General features: G+C 42.9%; 1 protein-coding gene and 1 pseudogene across 6 annotated transcripts in view; both read left to right on the forward strand.

Moving 5' to 3' along the window:
- The first annotated feature begins 1,112 nt into the window (after window positions 1-1,112).
- On the forward strand, window positions 1,113-2,447 carry LOC693472 (large ribosomal subunit protein uL4 pseudogene; annotated as a pseudogene).
- Window positions 2,448-7,045: 4,598 nt separating this feature from the next.
- The window catches only part of POLD3 (DNA polymerase delta 3, accessory subunit), an 80,115-nt gene continuing 68,510 nt past the window's right edge, over window positions 7,046-18,650 (forward strand). For 3 of the 6 annotated variants that reach the window (XR_013404136.1, XR_013404137.1, XM_015115200.3), the window contains exons 1-2: window positions 7,046-7,208; window positions 8,555-8,610. Coding sequence is in view for 2 of the 6 variants with exons in the window: in XM_015115200.3 (XP_014970686.1) it covers window positions 7,149-7,208; window positions 8,555-8,610 (116 nt within the window). In the remaining 4 variants the exon portion in view is untranslated. Of the gene's footprint in view, window positions 7,527-8,554; window positions 8,611-18,650 lie in introns of all 6 variants that reach the window. The other 3 variants (XM_077963787.1, XM_077963789.1, XM_077963788.1) reach the window with 3 other exon arrangements.

Consider the following 18,650-nt stretch of genomic DNA (forward strand, 5'->3'; position numbering starts at 1 on the left):
GGTACTTGCTTATGAGAGCTGAATGTTAAATTTTCAGAAAGTTTGCAAGTCAGTTAAACAGAGCCATTACTAAAAATTAAATTATATAAATGTGCAATCAAATTATATTAAACACAAGGCAATAAATATTCAAATTTCATCACTTCCTAAGTATTTTACTACTGTCTATGCTCTTTTCGTTTGTTTGTTTTTTTTTTTTAGACAGACAGGTCTCACTATGTTTCCCAAGCTGGACTCGAACTCCTGGGATCAAGGGATGCTCCTGTCTTTGTCTCCCAAAGTACTGAGATTACAGATGTGAGTCACTGTGCCTGGCCTATCTATGCTCTTGAGGTTATTTATGTTTATTGTGTCTGTATGGTGGAAATAATGGTGTGATACTGTGCAACTGTTCCTAACTCTGCATTCTATGGCATCAATATCTGTAGCTTGAATTTTGCTATGTGGAGCATTTATACCACAGAAGTGCAACCACTTCAGATCAGGGCTTTTTTTATTTAGCAAGTTGGTTATTACACATTTATCTGTACATCGCTGGATATTATTATCTCTTCTTTTAAGATGATAAAAGAGGTTAAATGATTTGCCTAAAGCCACACAGCTAGTAAGTGGTAAAGCTGGGATTCAGGCCCAGATTTTTGTTTGTTTGCTTTCTTGCTTTTTACAAGAAAAATTGTTTCCAAAGCCTATATGCTTTTCATTCAGTTACCCTCCAAATTGGAAAAGGAATAGTCAAACTGGGTAGACCTTAGACACAGAAACAGAAAAGCTATCTCTTTTCTTCCCCCTCCAGCTCTCCTGCCCTTAATGTACACACTCAACCCCTAGTCTACCCAATCCTGTGCAGAGCTGTAGTCACTCCTTTCTAGTCCCATTATCCCAACCCAGACTTACAGATACCTTTCATTATTTATCTTGATTTGATAATTACTGCCTTGCTTTGCACCACTTTTGCCCATTATCCCTTCTTCCCAGAATTTCCTTTCTATTGTCCAAGGTTAAGATTAAACCCAGTCTTTCTAATACCTCTACCTATTTTCTATTTTCCTAGTTTGAGAAGGCTTGACACTGTAGTTAAGATTCCTCAAATACTTTTTCCTGTGGCGGCAGCCGGGGTGAGAGGAGCGTGGCTGTCTCCTCTCTCTGCCATGGCATGTGCTCTCCCACTGATATCGGTGTACTCCAAAAAGGGGGAGTCATCTGGCAAAAATGTCACTTTGCCTGCTGTATTCAAGGCTCCTATTCGACCAGATATTGTGAACTTTGTTCATACCAACTTGCGCAAAAACAACAGACAGCCCTACGCTGTCAGTGAATTCGCAGGTCATCAGACCAGTGCTGAGTCTTGGGGTACTGGCAGAGCTGTGGCTCGAATTCCCAGAGTTCCAGGTGGTGGGACTCACCGCTCTGGCCAGGGAGCTTTTGGAAACATGTGTTGTGGAGGCCGAATGTTTGCACCAACTAAAACCTGGCACCGTTGGCATTGTAGAGTGAACACAACCCAAAAATGATATGCCATCTGTTCTGTCCTGGCTGCCTCAGCCCTACCAGCACTGGTCATGTCTAAAGGTCATCGTGTTGAGGAAGTTCCTGAACTTCCTTTGGTAGTCGAAGATAAAGCTGAAGGCTACAAGAAGACCAAATAAGCTGTTTTGCTCCCTAAGAAACTTAAAGCCTGGAATGATATCAAAAAGGTCTATGCCTCTCAGTGAATGAGGGCTGGCAAAGGCAAAATGAGAAACCATTGCCGTATCCAGCACAGGGGGCCATGCATCATCTATAATGAGGATAATGGCATCATCAAGGCCTTCAGAAACATCCCTGAAATTACTCTGCTTAATGTAAGCAAACTGAACATTTTGAAGCTTGCTCCTGGTGGGCATGTGGGACGTTTCTGCATCTGGACTGAGAGTGCTTTCTGGAAGTTAGACGAATTGTATGGCACTTGGTGTAAAGTCGCTTCCCTCAAGAGTAACTACAATCTTCCCATGCACAAGATGATTAATACAGATCTTAGCAGAATCTTGAAAAGCCCAGAGATCCAAAGAGCCCTTCGAGCACCACGCAAGAAGATTCATCGCAGAGTCCTAAAGAAGAACCCACTGAAAAACCTGAGAATCATGTTGAAGCTAAACCCATATGCAAAGACCGTGCACCGGAATACCATTCTTCGCCAGGCCAGGAATCACAAGCTCCAGGTGGATAAGGCAGCTGCTGCAGCAGCAGCACTAGAAGCCAAATCAGATGAGAAGGTGGCGGTTGCAGGCAAGAAGCCTGTGGTAGGGAAGAAAGGAAAGAAGGCTGCTGTTGGTGTTAAGAAGCAGAAGAAGCCTCTAGTGTGAAAAAAGGCAGCCGCTACCAAGAAACCAGCCCCTGAAAAGAAGCCTGCAGAAAAGAAACCTGCTACAGAGGAAAAGAAGCCTGCTGCATAAACTCTTAAATTTGATTATTCCATAAGGGTCACATCATTTTGGACAACTTCTTTTGAAAAAATACCTGATCATACAGGCAGTGAGAAAAAAAAAAAAAAAGATTCCTCAAATAATCAATTTCCTTAAACTTTTGATTAATGCAAACATCCACGTAGAAAACTATATATACATATCAAAAGTATGTACCTCAAATCATTTTCCAAACTCAACACACCATGCAACCAGCACCAAGATCAAGAACATTACCTTCATCTCAGAAGCCTCCTCATAGTCCCTTCCAGTTTCTACCCTACCAAGGGTAACCACTAATCCAGCTAAGTCATTCAGCCCTAATATTGGCATGTCCTTTGGGTTGGGCTGGGTACTCTAAACAGTGTGGTTGATATAGGAGTTAAGAAGAAATCACTTAGGCAGATAGTAAAAGGATAGGAGTCCACTGTAAGGCTTTTCTTTTTAATGAAAAGCAGCCCCAAATCATTTTATAACAAAGACCAGCCTGTAAAGTTGAGCTGCAGATGTAGACAAGCAAGTTGGGAGCTTGCATGGGTGAATGTGGGCAGGAACTAGGCACTAGACATGTTCAAGATGGCGGCTCCATCATCCCTTCTCTGCTAGCCACGTGTACAGTAAGGAGCAGACAAGATGATGCCAGCCAAGGAGAGTTCATTTGCATCATAAGATTAGGGTGGGGATACCAGCCTTCTCCCTGGGCTATGTAAATGTCACACCTGATCGAAACAATCTGTGAGCCCTACATAAATCAGACACCGCCTCCTCAAGCTGGACTATAAAGTCCAGTGCATCTGCCACCATGATCACTAGGAGACCCCTCTCTCTCTCTATAAAGAGAACTGTTTCTCTTTCTCTTCTGCCTATTAAACCTCCGCTCCTAAACTCTTTGTGTTAGTGTCCTAAATTTTCCTGGCGCCAGACTACCAACCCCAGGGTATATAGCCCAGACAACATAGCCACTTCACTGTCATCTGCTCCATTTGGCATACGGATAGTATCAAGACTCTTCCCTGGCCAATTATCTTGACTTACTTCCCACTCCTGTGGAGCACTGACAAGAGGCCTGAGTTCTGATCCCACAGCAACCATCTAATAATCCTGGAAAAATCTACTTCTCTCTAAGCCTCAACAATCTAGTCTCTAAAACATGGACAATGGCCAGGCGCAGTGGCTCACACTTGTAATCCCAGCACTTTGGGAGGCAGAGGCGGGCGGATCACTTGAGGTCAGAAATTCAAGACCAGCCTGGCCAACAAGGCAAAACCCCCTCTCTACTAAAAATACAGTTTGGTGTGGTGGTGCATGCCTGCAATCCCAGCTACTCAGGAGGTGGAGGCATGAGAATCGCATGAACCTGTGAGGCAGAGAGATTGCAGTGAGTGAAGATCGTGCCACTGCACTCCAGCCTGGGCGACAGATCGAGACTCCGTCTCAAAAAATAAAACAAAATAAATTAATAGGCTGGGCGTGGTGGCTCATGCCTGTAATCCCAGCACTTTGGGAGGTGGAGGCGGGTGGATTGCCTGAGGTTGGGAGTTCAAGACCAGCCTGACCAACATGGAGAAACCTGTCTCTACTAAAAATACAAAATGAGGCACATGTATACATACGTAACAAACCTGCAGGTTGCGCAAACGTACCCTAGAACTTAAAGTATAAAAAAAAAGTTACAATTTTTAGGTACAAGAATATTTGTATTTTAGATGTTGAAACATACACAAAATAAAATAAAATAAAAATAAAAATACAAAATTAGCTGGGCATGGTGGTGCAGGCCTGTAATCCCAGCTACTCGGGAAGCTGAGGCAGAAGAATCGCTTGAACCCGGGAGGCGGAGGTTGCGGTGAGCTGAGATTGCGCCATTGCACTCCAGCCTGGGCAACGGGAGCAAAATTCCATCTCAAAATAAATAAATAAATAAATAAATAAAATATGGACAATATAATGCATTTGCAGCATTGCTATGAGGACTAAATGAAATAGTGCTCTCCAAGTACCTGGTACAGTGTGTCTGGTATATAATAATGTAATAGTCAATGATTATAGATTTTATTGTGTGCAGGTACTGCATGAGGGTTTTATGTATATTACCTCATTTATAACTGGCCAAATAGAATTATTTGATTTTCTCATCTGCTTCCAGTTTTTCATGTCTCAGTCAAGGGCATCACCATTTACCTAAAGGTTTATGTTCTATATCTAGGTATTTTCCTTGATTCCTGTTTTTTTCACACTCCACTCATCTAATTCATCAGCAGGTTTTGCCGACTAACAGAAAACTCAAGTCACTCAGGTCTCTCAATTTCCACTACCACTACTCTATTTTAAAAAACGTATTGGCTGGGCACAGTGGCTTATGCCTGTAATCCCAGCACTTTGGGAGGCTGACGCGGGTGGATCACCTGAGGTTAGGAGTTCAATACCAGCCTGGCCAACATGGCGAAACCCTGTCTCTACTAAAAATCCAAAAAATTAGCTGGGCGTGGTGGTGGGCGCCAGTAATCCCAGCAACTTGGGAGGCAGAGGCAGGAGAATCACTTGAACCCGGGAGGCAGAGGTTGCAGTGAGCTGAGATTGCGCCATTGCACTCCAACCTGGGGAACAGGAGCAAAACTCCATCTCAAAAAAAAAAAAAATTACTATTTTTTGAGACAGGGTCTCACCCTGTCACCCAGGCTATATGCAGTGGCGTTATCAAGCGCTTGTACCTCCTGGGCTCAATCCATCCTCCCACTTCAGAGCTGGGACCACAGACCACAGGCTTGCGCCACCACCATGGCTTTTTTTTTTTTTTTTTTTTTTTTTTTTTTTTTTTTTTTAGTAGAGATGGAGTTTCACTATGTTGCTGAGGCTGGTTTTGAAATCCTGGGGCTCAAGTGATCCCCTTGCCTTGGCCTCCCAAAGCGCTGGGATTGTAGGTGTGACCTACTGTGTCTGGCACTGCTACCCTACTTTATTTTATTTATTTATTTTGAGAGGGGGTCTCACTCTATTTCCCAGGCTGGAGTGCAGTGGCACGATCTCAGCTCACCACAACCTCTGTCTCCCAGGTTCAAGTGATTCTCCTGCCTCAGCCTCCCAAGTAGCTGGGATTATAGGCGTGTGCCACCACACCTGGCTAATTTTTGTATTTTTAGTAGAGACAGGGTTTTGCCATGTTGGCCAGGCTGGTCTCAAAGTCCTGACCTCAGGTGATCTGCCTGCCTCGGCCTCCCAAAGTGCTGGGATTACGGGTGTGAGCCACTGCGCCGAGCCATTTTATTTTACTTTTAGACTGAGTCTCCCTCTGTTTCCCAAGCTGAAGTGCAGTGGCATGATCTTGGCTCACTGCAACCTCCACCTCCTGGATTCAAGACATTCTCCTGCCTCAGCCCCGCGAGTAGCTGGGAATATAGGCACGTGCCACCATGCCCAGATAATTTTTATATTTTTAGTAGAGACGGGAGTTCACTATGTTGGCCAGGCAGGTCTCGAACTCCTGACTTCAGGTGATTCATTCCCCTGGGCCTCCCAAAGTGCTGGGATTACAGGCGTTAGTCACCGTGCCCAGTCTGCTGCCCTATTTTAAACCACCACTATCCTTCACTTAAATATCTCAGAATGTAAGCTACATGTGAACAGGCTCGGTTTATTATTGTTCACAGCTGCAGCCCCAGCACCTCAGCACTCAGAACAGTATCTGGCCTTTCTCAGGATTTTGCTGTGCTTTGAATGAATGCATGTTGCAACAAGCCTTTGAAGTAGGTACTATTATTATTCCCATTTTATAGATAAGGAAATAGGCTCCTAGTGGCTAAAGAATTACCTAACTTTACACAACGAACTGCAAAACGAGGATTCAAACCCAGTAAGTCTGATTCACTTATGCACTACAGCTGCGGTACTGAACTGCACCAGCTTATGCTGAAGTCAATTATTAAAGATTTTTGGGGGGTGATATTAGGAGAAATTTGAGTTGAAATTCCCCAACCTGATAACTTTTCTCCAAGTTTTCCTGAGAACACAGCTCATGCACCTCTTCACATTCTCCTAGGCACAACTATTTGGTTTCTCCCAAGTATCTCTCACCCGCCTCTTCTCCTAATAATCCAGAGATAATGAACTCTTTTCCAGCAAATTCTCCTGCCTCTATCCGAAACACTCAGCCTCTCCTCATCCCCTCTGGAAAAACCTTCCCTAATTTCTCAACTCTGAGGGATTATAACAGGCAGTACTTTTCCCCAGTTGGCAGCACTACTAAAATTACTTGTTTTCAATAGTCTCCCTTTTATCCGGGCTTTCCCGGGTTTCATCACCCGCAGCCAATCTCGGTAGGGAAATATTATATCCAACGACATCTGTTGAGAGACCATATTCACTAATGTTTATTACAGTATAATAATAATTGTTCTATTTTATCGTTAGTTATTTTTGTTAATCTCTTACTGTGCCTAATTTATAAATTAAACTTTAACATAAGCACGTAGGTATAGGAAAAAACTAGCCAGGAGGCCCCGTACTTCGCTATTTCCCACTAGCTCTGCCTACTTCCGTCTGCGCCGTCTCCATAACTAGTTTGACTCGCTGAGGGCCGCCGTAGTGCGTCGCTTCCGTTGCCGGGGAAACGACCCGGGACCTGGGAGGGAGCAAAGACGTTTCCCGCCGGCGGGAGCTGTGTCTGTGGTTGAGAGAGGGGCTAAAGGCGGGTCCCAGCGCTGCCGCACCATGGCGGACCAGCTTTATCTGGAAAATATAGACGAGTTCGTCACGGACCAAAACAAGATCGTGAGCAGCTACTACTGGGGAACACGGGCGTGCGACCGGGGTCCTGGGCCCGGCTGGGGTGGCGGGAGCCTTGACTCTCTCTGCGGTGGCTTCGTGGGGAGCAGGGGGAGACAGGTCCCTACGAGGGGACCTGGGCGAGCTCTGTGCCCCAGGGCGAGCGAGGACTCGTCGGGAAGGTCCTCCGGCACACACGGAAGTCCGTGTCCCTTGGGTGGGCGTGCTCTGAACAGAGCCTGGGGCTGGAGCCGCGGAGACCGGGCGCGGAGGGAGGGCCGTTGGCTGAGTATTTCTAAGGCGTCCCTACACCTATCTTTTAAGGTGGTTGGCGTTTAAAGTTTTACGTTTATAGTTGAGGAAATCGTGTCTTAACTGTGTTAAGTTACAAGTTGTGTAACCTCCAGATACTGTTTCCTCTTCCTGGAAATTTAAGCATTGATAGAGGTTTGACCCGCCTTCACAGGGGTGCGGTAAAGATCAAGCGAGATGATGCATGTGAGTGCACTTTTCAAACCTTGATGATCGAGTGCATGCTGTGTGCCAAGGCACTTTAATCTTTACAGTGACCTCCCCGCACCCTACCCCAGGTCGGTGGTGGTATCCTTAGATGAGGAAATTGAATCTGAGGGGCCAAATAACTTGTTTATTTCCGGTTGGTAAGGGATAGGCAATTTTTCAACCTACGTCTGTCCTCTTACTAATACTTTCTTCTACATCACACTACCTTTGCCTAACCTGTGCAAGTCTTCTAACTATTGGAAGCTTGACATTTGGAATTGGAGAGACTTTGAGAGAAGAGAGTGCAGGCATCCTGGGTCTGGGAGGGATGAAGGCTTGATGCTGGTAGTTCCCAATCTGATCTCTTATAAAAATATTTACCCTCTTTGTTCGTTTCCTGACCCCTGCACCACCTGCGCCCTTTAATGTTTGCATGGGTGCAACTTTCTTTAGAAGTTTCTGAGACATAACATTTCAAAGTCATCCATCTTCTGCGTGAGTTTTAGGATGGCTTTGGCTGGTGGTCCCAAAAAAAAGACATCATGAGGAAAGGGCCTAAGTAAAACAAGGAATGTGAGGAAAATGAGAGCTTTTTCTGCTAGGTATGTTCAACCTGTCTTGTTAGATTATTTTTCATTACTTCATGAAACAAACTTACTAGCATTTTTAAGATAAGTAACTTGGTCCTGCCTACCCAGATAGATAGTTCTTGGCAAAGCTGCAGTGGCATTTGTTGTAATTTATAAGGCATAACCATCTAAGAATAGGAATCTTTAGGAACAGACACTCGGGGCTGATCTGCACTCTGGAGTCATCTAATAAAACATTTGAAAATGTTTTTCTTCTTACAGGTGACATACAAATGGCTGAGCTATACACTAGGGGTTCATGTTAACCAGGCCAAACAGTAAGTCCAAGTTACTACCAATTTTAATCAAATTGGAGTTTTTTGTTTTGTTTTTTGTTGTGCTTTGCTTTTAACTCTACAGATAGCCTATAGATTAGAGCTAATTTTCTGGGTAAATGAAAATAATACTCTTTTTACTACCTTTTGTCTTGTTTAAAATATTGGTGGACTTGTATTAGGTTGGTGCAAAAATAATCGTGGTTTTTGCCATTACTTTTGCAGCAACCTAAATATATAAAGGTATGATGGTAAATTTATTGGATTTATTTGCAGCCTTGGGCTCTGGTTAACATCACTTTGTTAATTCAAATTTATTAAATGGCCTGCCCAGTTCTGTTTACATCTCGGATTTGTATGTTTGTTTCTTACATCTTCACTATGTTTTCACATGTTTTTCTTAGGCCCATTTCTGGATGTTATTGAAATGCTTCCATAATGAGGTCAACAGGTGTTTGACACAAGCTGTATGACAGTATAAGAGATGGGAGAACTATTTAAGTGAAACTGAAAAGAATATGTTTAGGCTGGTGCAGAACATTATTCTTCTTGAATTTTGCCATATCACCTTTTCTTACTGAAACCTGTGATCCAGTTTGAAACCAGAGGGGAAAAGGCAAGCTTTTGAAATAACTTTAGAATGTTTTGACCTGCATAGGTGCCAGTATCATCTATGTCCCAAAAGGGGGAATTAGTAAACAGGTTGAGGATACAAATATTGGGTTAATTGCTCATTTAGTTTGTTTTATTCCTAAGGATGGTCTGAGTTTTCTCTATTCTTTGAGTCGTACAAACTTTTTTTTTTCTTTTTCTTTTTTTTGAGAGAGAGCCTTGCTCTGTCACCCAGGCTGGAGTGCAGAGGCGTGCTCTCAGCTCACTGTAACCTCCGCCTCCCAGGTTCAAGCAATTCTCCTGCCTCAGTCTCCCAAGTAGCTGGGATTACAGGCGCCCACCACCACACCCAGATAATTTTTATATTTTTAGTAGAAATGGGATTTCACTATGTTGGCCAGGCTGATCTCAAACTACTAACTTCAAATGATCCGCCTGCCAAAGCCTCCCAAATTGCTGGGATTACAGGTGTGAGCCACCATGCCTGAAGGAGCCATAGGAATCTTTGAGCCTTAAGAACATTCCACAAGTCTTAGAAAGTTCCTAGTCTCTAGAATGGGTTGCTTTGACTCTATCTGGGTTAGTGTTAGACAGGTTTAGGAGTCTGATTTTGGCGGTGATGGTTAGGCTTTCAAACCTGAAAGTCTTAGCCTAGGGATAGATTGGGACTAGTTTTGACTGAGATTGCACAAGAGCAGCTGGCCCAAACCCAAGAGGTTCAGTTAACTTTGGGAATGGATACCTATGGGTTATTGTTCATTGTGGTTATGGATGTTTAAAGTGAAATTAGGCAACTATTACTAAGCCTATTGGGATACAAAGGTGTATACTGTGAACTAGAGTTCCCTAAAGGTGAAATGAAGATGCCTGCAATTTAACTGTAGCTACCTGATTACCTCTAATTTTTGTAGCATTAATGCACTGTCTAGCTCCTGCCTATCTACCCAACTTCATCTCATACCACTTTCTACCTCACTTACTATAGTCTAGCCATATTTGCCTTTCTGTTCTCCAAATATGCAAGCTTATTCTCACTTTAGGATCCCTCTGTCTGGAATGCTCTTTCAGCTGTCCTCATCCTTCAGATTTCAGCTCAGATTTTACGTGTTACCACTTGTAAGGAATCTTACTAATCCTCTATTTCAAGTATCCCCACCCCTCCCCAACTCTGTCATATCATTCTGTTAATTTCTTTAGTAATTCTCCCTTTAAAAAGTTTATTGAGATATAATTCACCAATTTAAGGTGTATAATTCAGTAGTTTTTAGTATATTCACAGAGTTGTGTAACCATCACCACAGTTTTATAACATATTCATCACTCTAAAAAGAAACTACCCACTATCACTCACTTACCATTTCTCCCTTACTTCTATGCCCTCAGCCCTAGACAACCACTAATCTTTCTGCCTATAGATTTGCCTGTTCTGAATATGTTGTATAAATGGAATCATATATAGTCTTATAATGTCTGTTTTTTTTTCACTTAGCATGCATCACTACTTAATTTGTTCTTATGGCTAAATAATATTCCATTATATAATTTATTAGTTTCCAAGGGCTGCCGTAACAATATACTACAAATTGGGTGGCTTAAGACAACAGATATTTAATATCTTATAGTACTGGAGGCTAGAAGTAAAAATCAAGGTGTTGGCGGGGCTGTGTGCTGTCTCTGAAATCTATAGGAAAGAATCTTATTCTTTACTTTTTCCCACCTTTGGTGGTTTGCTGGCAATCATTCGCATTGGCTTGTAGCTGCGTAATTCCAATCTCTGCCTTCATTGTCATGGCATTCTCCCTGTGTATCTGTATCTTTGCATGTGTATCTTATATGAACACCAGTCATATTGAATTACGAATCCACCCTACTCCAATATGACCTCGTCTTAACTAATTACATGTGCAATAACTCTATTTCTAAATAAGGTCACATTTTAAGGTATTGGGGGTTAGGGCTTCACCATATCTTTTTGGAGACATGATTCAGTCTCCAAATATATATGGATACAACAAATTTTGTTTATTCATCATTAATAGACATTTGGGTTATTTCCATATTTTGACTGCTATGAATGATGCTGTTATGAACATTCATGTATAAAACATTCATGTATAAGTGTTTATATGAACATATATTTTCAGTTATCTTGAGTATATGTCTTAGTCCCTTCTCATGCTGCTATGAAGACATACCTGAGACTGAATTTATAAAGACGAGGTTTAATTGACTCACAGTTCCGCATGGCTGGGGAGGCCTCAGGAGACTTGGCGGAAGGCATCTCTTCACAGGTTGGCAGGAGAGAGAATGAGTGTCGAGCGAAGTGGGAAGCCCCTTGTAAAACCATCAGATCTCGTGAGAACTCACTATCATGAGAAGAGCTTGGGGTAACTGCCCCTATAATTCAGTTATCTCCACCTGGTCCTGTCTTTGATACGTGGGGATTATTACAATTCAAGTTGAGATTTGGGTGGGGACACAGCCAAACCATATCAGTATCTGTACCTAGGATTGGAATTGCTGGGTTATAATTCTGTATTTAACATTTGGAGGAACTGACAAACTATTTTTCAAAATGGCTACACTGTCTTACCGTCCTAACAGTATATGAGTATTTCAGTTTCTCCACATTCTGGTCAACACACTTTTTTTTTCCCTTAGACTTCTCGTGGATGAATTCTCTTTTTTTTTTTTGAGATGGGGTTTCACTATGTTGCCTAGGCTGGATTTGAACTCAAGGATCCTCCCGCTTCAGCCTCCCAAGTAGCTCTACGGGTGTACATCACCACACCTGGCTAAAACTTTTTGTTATGTCTTATTTTAACCATCCTAGCAGATGTGAAGTGGTATCTCATAAATGATGTTGATTTGCATTTTCCTAATGACTAATGATGCTGAATATCTTTTCATACACATCTTGGCCATTTGTATATCTTTGGAGAAATGATATTCAAAATTTTGCCCATTTCTGTCATTGGGTATTTTTGGTTGTTTTTGAGTTTTAAGAGTTCTTTATAGGTTCTGAATATAAGACCCCGATTGAAAAATGATTTGCAAAAATTTTCTACCATTCTGTGGATTGTCTTTGTACTTTCTTGATGGTGTGCTTTGAAGTGCAGACATTTGTTGTTGTTGTTGTTTGAGACAGAATGCCACTCTGTTGCCCAAGCTGGAGTGCAGTGGTGTGATGTCAGCCCACTTCTGCCTTGACTTCCCTGGGCTCAGGTGATTTTCCCACCTCAGCCTCCCAAGTAGCCAGGACTACAGGTGCATGCCACCACACTCAGCTAATTTTTTAATTTTTTTTTAGAGATGGAGTCTCGCCATGTTTCACAGGCTGGTCCCAGGCTGGTCTTGAACTCCTAGGCTCAAGCCCCTGCCTTGGCCTCCCAAAGTGCTAGGATTACAGACATGAGCCACATGCCTGGCCAATGGAAGTTTTTATTGCTGATGAAGTCCAATTTATTTATTTTTCCTTTTGTTGCTTATGCTTTTTTAAGTTTAAATTTTAAAAGGATTAATTTTTTTTATCTTATTATTTTTTTTTTAGTAGAAACGAGATCTCGCTATGTTGCCCAGGCTGGTCTCAAACTCCTGATCTCAAGTGATCCTCCCACCTTGGCCTCCCAAAATGCTGGAATTACAGATACGAGCCACTGTGCCTGGCCTAAGAAGATTTTTTTTTTTTTTTTTTTTTTAAGACAGAAGCCTTGCTCTGTCGCCTAGGCTGGAGTCCAATGGCGTGATCTCGGCTCACTGCAACCTCCGCCTCTCTGGTTCAAGCCATTCTCCTGCCTCAGCCTCCCAGGTAGCTGGGACTACAGGCATGTGCCACTACGCCCGGCCAATTTTATTGTATTTTTAGTAGAAATGGGGTTTCACCATGCTGGCCAGGCTGGTCTCGAACTCCTGACCTCAAGTGATCTGCTTGCCTTGGCCTCCTAAAGTGCTGGGATTACAGATGTGAGCCATCATGCCCAGCCAAGATTTTTTAAATTGACAAGTTAAGTTGTATGTATTTATTGTGTACAACATTATATTTTGAAGTATATGTACGTTGTGGAATAGTTAAATCTAGCTAATAAATGTATTACATCACACAGTTATTTTGGTGGTAAAAACATTTAATGTCTACCATCTTTGCATTTTTCAAGAATATAATATATCATCGTTAACTGTAGTCACCATGCTATACAGTAGAGCTCTTGAACTTATTCCTGTCTAATGGTAATTATGTATCCTTTGAACAACATCTCCCCATTCCCCCTCCGCTAACCACCTCAGCCTATGGAAAGAAAATTCTGCTTTCTACTTCTGTGAGATCAACTTTTACAGATTGCGCAAATGAGTGAGATCATGTGGTATTTGTCTGTGTCTGGCTTATTTCAGTTAACATAGTCTCTTCCAGGTTCATCCATTTTGTTGCAAATGATAGGATTTTATTCATTTTTATGGCTGAATAGTATTCCATTGTGTATATACACTCTATTTCCTTTATGCATTTATCCATTAATGGACATAGGTTGATTCCATATCTTGGCTATTGTAAATAGTGCTGCAGTAAGCATGTGAGTGCAAATATCTCTGACATACTGATTTCATTTCCTTTGGATGTATATCCATAGTGGGACTGCTGGATCATACAGTAGCTCTATTTTTGATATTTTGAGGAACCTCCATACCGTTTTACACAATGGCTGTATTAATTTACATTCCCACCAACAGTGTATAAGCATTCTCTTTTCTCCATACCCTTGCTGTGTTTTCTTTCTGATGTGTTGCATATGCTTCTGACATAGTATCTAAGAAGGCTTTGCCTAACCCAGGGTTGTGAAGATTTACTCCTGTGCTTTTTTTCTAAGATTTCTTAGTTTTTGCACTTACATTTAATTCTGTAATCCACTTAAGAGTTTTAAAAAAATCATTTTTATCACTATATTTAAGTTTTCTACAGATCATGTGCTTGTCAACATCATTATTATTATTGTTTTGAGGCAGCGTTTCACTCTGTTGCCCAGGTGGAAATGCAGTGGCGCAATTTTGGCTCACTGCAACTTTGGCCTCCCAGGCTCAAGTGATTCTCCCTCCTCAGCCTCCCGACTAGCTGGACCTACAGGTGCATGCCACCACACCTGGCTACTTTTTGTATTTTTTGTGGAGATGGGGTTTCACTGTGTTGCGCAGGCTGGTCTTGAACTCCCGGGCTGAAGCCATCCTCCTGCCTTGTCCTCCAAAGTGCTGGGATTGCAGATATGAGCCACTGCACCTGGCCATGTACTTGTTAACATTAGAAATGCTTCAGTCAGGTGGGTGTGGTGGCTCAGTTGTATTAGTCCCAACACTTGAGGAGGCTGAGGTGGGAGAATTGCTTGAGCCCAGGAGTTCAAGGCGAGCCTGGGCAACATAGTGAGACCCCCATCTTTATAAAAAGGTTTTTTAAAACAGAAGTTGGGTGTGGTGGCATGCACCTGTAGTCTTAGCTACTCGGAAGGCTGAGGCAGGAGAATTGTCTGAGCCCAAGAGTTCAAGGCTGCAGTGAGCTATGATCCCATCTGGGTGACAGAGCAAGACCCTGTCTCTAAAACAGAAAGGGAGAGAGAAAAAAGGAAGGAAGGAAGGGAGGGAGGGAGGGAGGAAAGGAAGGAAGGAGAAATGCTTTAGTTGTTATAGTAAGACTATACTAAAGCTTTCAGATTAGGTGTTAGTTCAAGCTAATTTTTAAATGAATCACTGAAATGTATAAATATTGACTATATCTTCTAGGAATCACTTGGAGTTAATTTTTTGTGTATGGTGTAAGGAAAGGGTCCAGCATCATTTTTTTGCACATGGGTATATGGTTATCCCAGCATTTTATAATTCATATTATTGTCTTGGCATTTTTTGCTTATTGTATGTCTTTTGCCACTAGAATATAAACTCGATGAAGGCAGGAAACTTGTCAGGTTCATCGCTGTTCTGATTACTATTGCTGTATCAGAAATCACCCCAAAATGTAGTGCCTGGAAACATCATTTTATTATGCTCATAGAATCTTTTGCTTTGGAATTTGGATAGGGCACAGTGGGAATGGCTTATGTCTGTTCCGTGATGTCTGGCATCCCCACTGGAAAGTCTCAATAACTGGAACCTGGTCATCTCTAGGCATCTTTAAGCACATGTCTGGCTGTTGCTTCTGGCCATCTGTTGGGACTTTCGCAGGGGCAGTGGACTAGAGTGCTTGCATGTGGTCTATGTATATGGCCTGGGCTTCCTCACAGCCTGGTGTCTCCAGGTAGTCGGACTTCTTACATAGCAGCTCAAGGCTCCAAAAACTTGTGTTCCAGCACAGTGTAGAGCCAATTGCCTTTTCTGACTAGCCTCAGAAGTCAAGCAGTGAATCACTGGCCATACCAGATTCAAGGGGTGGACTCTACTTCTCAATGAGAGAATGTAGAAGAGCATATGGAATGGGAGATGCTGTCTCAGCCATCTTTGGAAAATATAATATGCCACAATTATTCTCTCTTCAGTGTCAGGCACACAATGAATGCCAATACATATTTATTGAATGAATACCAAGCACTATGGTTTATGTTTGTTTGTTTTGAAATAGAGTCTCACTCTTATCACCCAGGCTGGAGTGCAGTGGTTCAAACATGGCTTCCTGTAGCCTTGACCTCCTGGGCTTAAGGGATCCTCCCACCTCAGCCTTGTGAGTAGCTGGGACCACAGGTACATGCCACCATGCTAGCTGATTTTTTTATTTTGGAGAGATGGGATCTTGCCATGTTGACCAGGCTGGTCTTGAATGTCTGGACTCAAGCAGTCCTCCTGCCTCAGCCTTCCAAAGTACTGGAATTATAGGCATGAGCCACCAAGCTCGGCCTCACTATTTTCACGAACATTTCTCTCACATAATTTTTTTTTTTTTTTTTTTTGATGGAGTCTTGCTCCGTCACCCAGGCCAGAGTGCAGTGGTGGAACTTGGCCCACTGCAACCTCTGCCTTCCAGGTTCAAGCGATTCTCCTGCTTCAGCCTCCCAAATAGTGGGGATTACAGGCACCCGCCACCATGCCCGGCTAATTTTTGCATTTTTAGTAGAGACAGGGTTTCACAGTCTTGGCCAGGCTGGTCTTGAACTCCTGACCTGGTGATCCGCCCGCCTCAGCCTCCCAAAGTGCTGAGATTACAGGCTTGAGCCAGTGTGCCTGGCCTCATACTGTTTTCTTTAGCATTATTTCAGGCTATGTCATACAATAGTAAACCTGACAGACAAGCCCCTCCCCCCCCAACCAATTGATTTAAACAAGATAATTTCAGATTGTGAAAATGCTGTGAAAGAATTAAGTTAGGTTAGAGAAAGCAGTATGGGCAATACATGTACTCATCCTGGGGAACATTATGGGTGGAACTGATCAGGAGGGAAGATTAATGAATTAAAATGGGAAGCTATAATTAATCATACGTGTAGGAAGTGTATCTTGTAAGAAGTCATATATGTTGTTGTTCTTTTTTTTTTTTTTTTTTGAGATGGAGTCTTGCTCTATTGCCCAGGCTGGAGTGCAATGACACAATCTCGACTCACTGCAACCTCCGCCTGCCGGATTCAAGCAATTCTCCTGCCTCAGCCTCCCAAGTAGCTGGGGCTACAGGCACGTGCCACCATGCCTGGCTAACTTTTTGTATTTTTAGTAGAGATGGGGTTTCACCTTGCTGGCCAGGCTGGTCTCGAACTCCTGACCTCGTGATCTGCCTGCCTCGGCCTCCTAACATTTTGGGATTACAGGCATGAGCCACTGTGCTGAGCCTGTTGTCATTCTTATTTAAGAATATTTTACATTTTGTTTATTAAAAAATGTTTGGCTTAGGCTGGGCGCGGTGGCTAATGCCTGTAATCCTAGCACTTTGGGAGGCCGAGGCGGGCGGATTGCCTGAGCTCAGCAGTTTGAGACCAGCCCGGGCAACATGATGAAACCCCGTCTCTACTAAAATACGAAAAAGTAGCCAGCGCGTGCCTGTAGTCCCAGCTACTTGGGAGGCTGAGGCAGGAAAATTGCTTCAACCTGGAGGCAGAGATTGCAGTGAGCTGAGATCGCACCACTGCACTCCAGCCTGGCGACAGAGCGAGACTCTTATCTCCCAAAAAAAAAAAAAAAAAAAAAGTTTGGCTTAGATTAGATAAAACATGTTTTAGACTCAAAAAAATAGGCAGGAATTCTTTCCTTTTTTTTTTTTTGAGATAGAGTTTTGCTCTTGTTGCCCAGGCTGGAGTGCAATGGCACAAGCCTGGCTCACTGCAACCTCTGCCTCCCAGGTTCAAGCAATTCTCCTGCTTCAGACTCCTGAGTAGCTGCGATTATAGGCATGCACCACCACGCCCAGCTAATTTTGTATTTTTAATAGAGATGAGGTTTCTTTATGTTGGTTAGGCTGGTCTCGAACTCTCGACCTCAGGTGATCCGCCTGCCTTGGCCTCCCAAAGTGCTGGGATTACAGATGTGAGCCACCGTGTCCGGCCGCAGGAATTCTTTTTTAAAATAAGAGTTTGCTTTGAATTTTCTGTTAATAATATAAGAGAGAAGAACTGGGGTCAATTTGGGGAGACAGGTACGTAGAGGACAATGACTGATGATATGGGCAGGACTATTAGTTGTGGATAAAAAATACTGCATTTGGCCAGCAAGCTTGAGAGCATCTTGGGCATGGTACCTGCCTATCACGTCTTCCCTTAGCATGGTCCAAACTAGCATCAACAAACCAAAATGTTCATGGATCTGTTAGCTCATTTATTCTTCTAACACAATTGTTGTAATGGAAAGAAACATCAAAGGGCAAAGAGGAGGAATCAGCAAAAATCCTGACTAGGGCACCTTTTTGTACTCAAGGAGTTAACAGTCCAGAGCGGATGCCTCATATGTAAAATAAGTAGTTAGAATGCAGGGTGATACATGCTGTAATAATGGATATGAGATAAGATTTGTTAGAGCTTAGAAGGCAGAGGCTCATTGTCTAGGCATGATGGCTCACTCCTGTAATCCCAGCATTTTGGGAGGCCAAGGCAGGAGGATCGCTTGAGCCCAGGGGTTCGAGGCCAGGCTGGCAGAAGGAGGGGCATATACAAAGGAATAAAGGGAACTGTAGAATGTTTCATAAGGATGAAGATAGTGTAGGTATGATGGGGAATGGTCAGAGATACAGGGCCCAGAACAAGAAGGGTTTTACCTGTCATACCTAGAGATTTGAAGTTGATCCTTAGGGGATGAGAAGCTACTGAAAGCTTTGTTACACTTATTATTATTATTATTATTATTTTGTCTTTTTTTACCCCCGCTTTTTGTGGAGAACGGGATCTCACTATATTGCCCAGGCAGGTCTCAAACTCCTGGGCTCAAGCTATCCTCCCGCCTCTGCCTCCCTGAGAGCTGGGATTACAAACATGAGCCACCGT

The sequence above is a fragment of the Macaca mulatta genome, chromosome 14 (genome assembly GCF_049350105.2).
Source record: "Macaca mulatta isolate MMU2019108-1 chromosome 14, T2T-MMU8v2.0, whole genome shotgun sequence".
Taxonomy (NCBI): Eukaryota; Metazoa; Chordata; class Mammalia; order Primates; family Cercopithecidae; genus Macaca; species Macaca mulatta.